At 61.0% G+C, this 2,090-nt stretch overlaps 2 protein-coding genes across 2 annotated transcripts in view; both read right to left on the reverse strand.

Annotated features, from left to right (window-relative positions):
• The window catches only part of LOC105300311 (laminin subunit beta-3), a 37,896-nt gene that overhangs the window by 10,913 nt on the left and 24,893 nt on the right, over window positions 1-2,090 (reverse strand). Inside the window, exons 15-17 of the mRNA XM_023537967.1 lie at window positions 1,943-2,054; window positions 786-1,164; window positions 330-412 (exon numbers count right to left, since the gene is read on the reverse strand). Of these exons, the coding sequence (XP_023393735.1) occupies window positions 330-412; window positions 786-1,164; window positions 1,943-2,054 (574 nt within the window). The remainder of the gene's footprint in view (window positions 1-329; window positions 413-785; window positions 1,165-1,942; window positions 2,055-2,090) is intronic.
• On the reverse strand, window positions 766-2,057 carry LOC111746979 (laminin subunit beta-3-like). Its single transcript, XM_023537966.1, has 2 exons — window positions 1,943-2,057; window positions 766-1,164 (listed from the first exon to the last, which is right to left on the reverse strand). Exons 1-2 carry the CDS (start codon window positions 2,010-2,012, stop codon window positions 782-784), a joined length of 453 nt encoding a protein of 150 aa, XP_023393734.1. The 5' UTR covers window positions 2,013-2,057; the 3' UTR covers window positions 766-781.

The following is a 2,090-nucleotide window of genomic DNA, read 5'->3' on the forward strand; positions in this document are numbered from 1 at the left end:
CACCGCCCCGACCCTGCTCCCCGGCTCACTGCAGGCTGATTCAGCCAGCACCTGTACAGCCCAGGCACCGAGGCTCTCTCCTGCAGTCCACGCCCCACACTGAGCTCCCACAGCTGCGGCCCCTGCTCATCTCCACCTGCAGAGGCTCATCTGCCCCGATTCCCCTCCCTATGCCCTTGGCAGCTCCACCAACCACCAACTCCCCCGCATCACATTCTCCACCTCCAGGCTTTGCTAAGGCACGGACCACCCTTCCACACCCGCGCTGCCAGCCTACCAAAGGCCTATGGACTCGCTACTCAATTGTGAGACTCAGGCCAATCACACACCTGGACGGCTCTGGGCACGACAGTCTGGGAATGAAAACGAGTTATAGCTGCTTCCAGAACCAAATCTCACTAAGAAGGAGCCCCTGCTGGTAGGAGGTGGGTGTAGGTGGGACCGCTCCCATTCCAAAGGCAAATACAAGTTATTTTTAGAGCCCCTGCCTCTCGGATGCCCTCCACCAGGCTGACTAATCCAGAGCTGACTCTCCCACGGGCAGGCCGAGCACTTGAAAGAATGCTGGGCGTGGGCTCCAGGCTGTGCTCCGAGGCCATGCTCTGCCCCTTGGTGGCCTCGTGACTCTGTCACATCACCTATCTGTGCCTGTTTCCTCATCTGAAAATGGAAGTAATGACACCCACACAGGACTGTTGTGATAGGTAAGAGCAGGTACATGAAAAATGCCTTGTAAACTGTAAAGGGCTGTCCTGACATAAGTGCTTGGCAGGAAATAGAGTTACCTTATGGAAAAGATGGCGTTAGCCACCTGGGCCACCTCCTGCTCCGTGACCGGGGCGCTGCGGAGAATTGCTTGGATCTGCTCAATCTTGCTCTTTGCATCCCGGATCCGAGAGGCCAGGCGGGGGTCCTCCAGGCCGTGCCCAGGCCGCAGGGTGGCGGTGGCATTTCGGAGGCTGCTGAGGCGCAGGGCCTGCTCCTGGAGGTCGGCGTCATAGGCCTGGAAGCAAGGGTGGCAGGCCACGCACACTGGGTAGCGGTCACAGTAGCCTCGCTGACACTGGTCGCAGCGAGGTCCGGTCAAGCCAGGGCGGCAGAGGCAGCGGCCTGAGGTCTTGTCACAGCCTGGGCCCTCGGTTCCCCTGAAGTCACAGTCACAGGCTAGGACGGGGAGAAATGAGGCCGGGGTCAGGGAAACCAAGGTGTCTGGTGGGGAACGCTCAAGAGGAGGTCTGACCTGAGGTTCTTTCTGACGTTAATAGACTGTCGAGGTCAGAGTGAAATCTTGGTGATGACAGAAACAAAAGCGAGCACTTTCCTAGCACGGACTACGTGCCAGGTACTGTCCTCAGTCTCACACTCTCCACACACACGGCAACTCATCTGACTTCCACAGCGACTCCGTGACAGAGCCGGCCACCCCTGCACTCTCGTGTTTATAGATGAGGCAACTGAGGCCCACAGAGAGCACGCGACGCGCCCCGCACGACGCAGTAAGGCCGAGGCTGGGCTGGGACCAGGCCCAGGTCCGCGAGCTCTTGTGGCTGCTGTCAGACTGGCTTTCTGGGGACCGCACGCCTCCCCACCCCCGAGGACTCATTTCCTCGTCTACGAGGAGGGAAGAAGCATCCTCCTCCTTGCCTCCCTGCTGAGGCCCTGGAGGTGGCTCTGGGAAATGCTTGCTCAGGGACTGGGGAGCAAAGTAACCCTCCTGTCGTGGGGACGTGAGGACGGCTCGATGTCACTGGCCCAGGGCTGGAAGGCCTAGCGGGCTGGCCGGAGCAGTGGGGACCATGTGCTCTCACGGGGCCACCAGAGCCCACATCAGATGTGTGGCTACAGATGTCCTCCCCTACCACGGACCACGCACCCCCACCGCGAGCCCCCCCAAGTGCTCACCCCCCCACAGGCTCAGCACCCCCCACTTGGCGGAACATACCGCGGCATCCCATGCCTGCGTCTCCATAGGTCCGGTCGGGACACTGGCGGATGGCTGCAGCGTTGCACATCAGGCCCCCAAAGCCTTCCCGACAGGGGCACTGCCCTGTAAACTGGAGGGGAGAGCACGGTGCAGGAGCCTCCTTCAC

This window comes from Pteropus vampyrus, unplaced genomic scaffold, assembly GCF_000151845.1.
Source record: "Pteropus vampyrus isolate Shadow unplaced genomic scaffold, Pvam_2.0 Scaffold207, whole genome shotgun sequence".
NCBI lineage: Eukaryota > Metazoa > Chordata > Mammalia > Chiroptera > Pteropodidae > Pteropus > Pteropus vampyrus.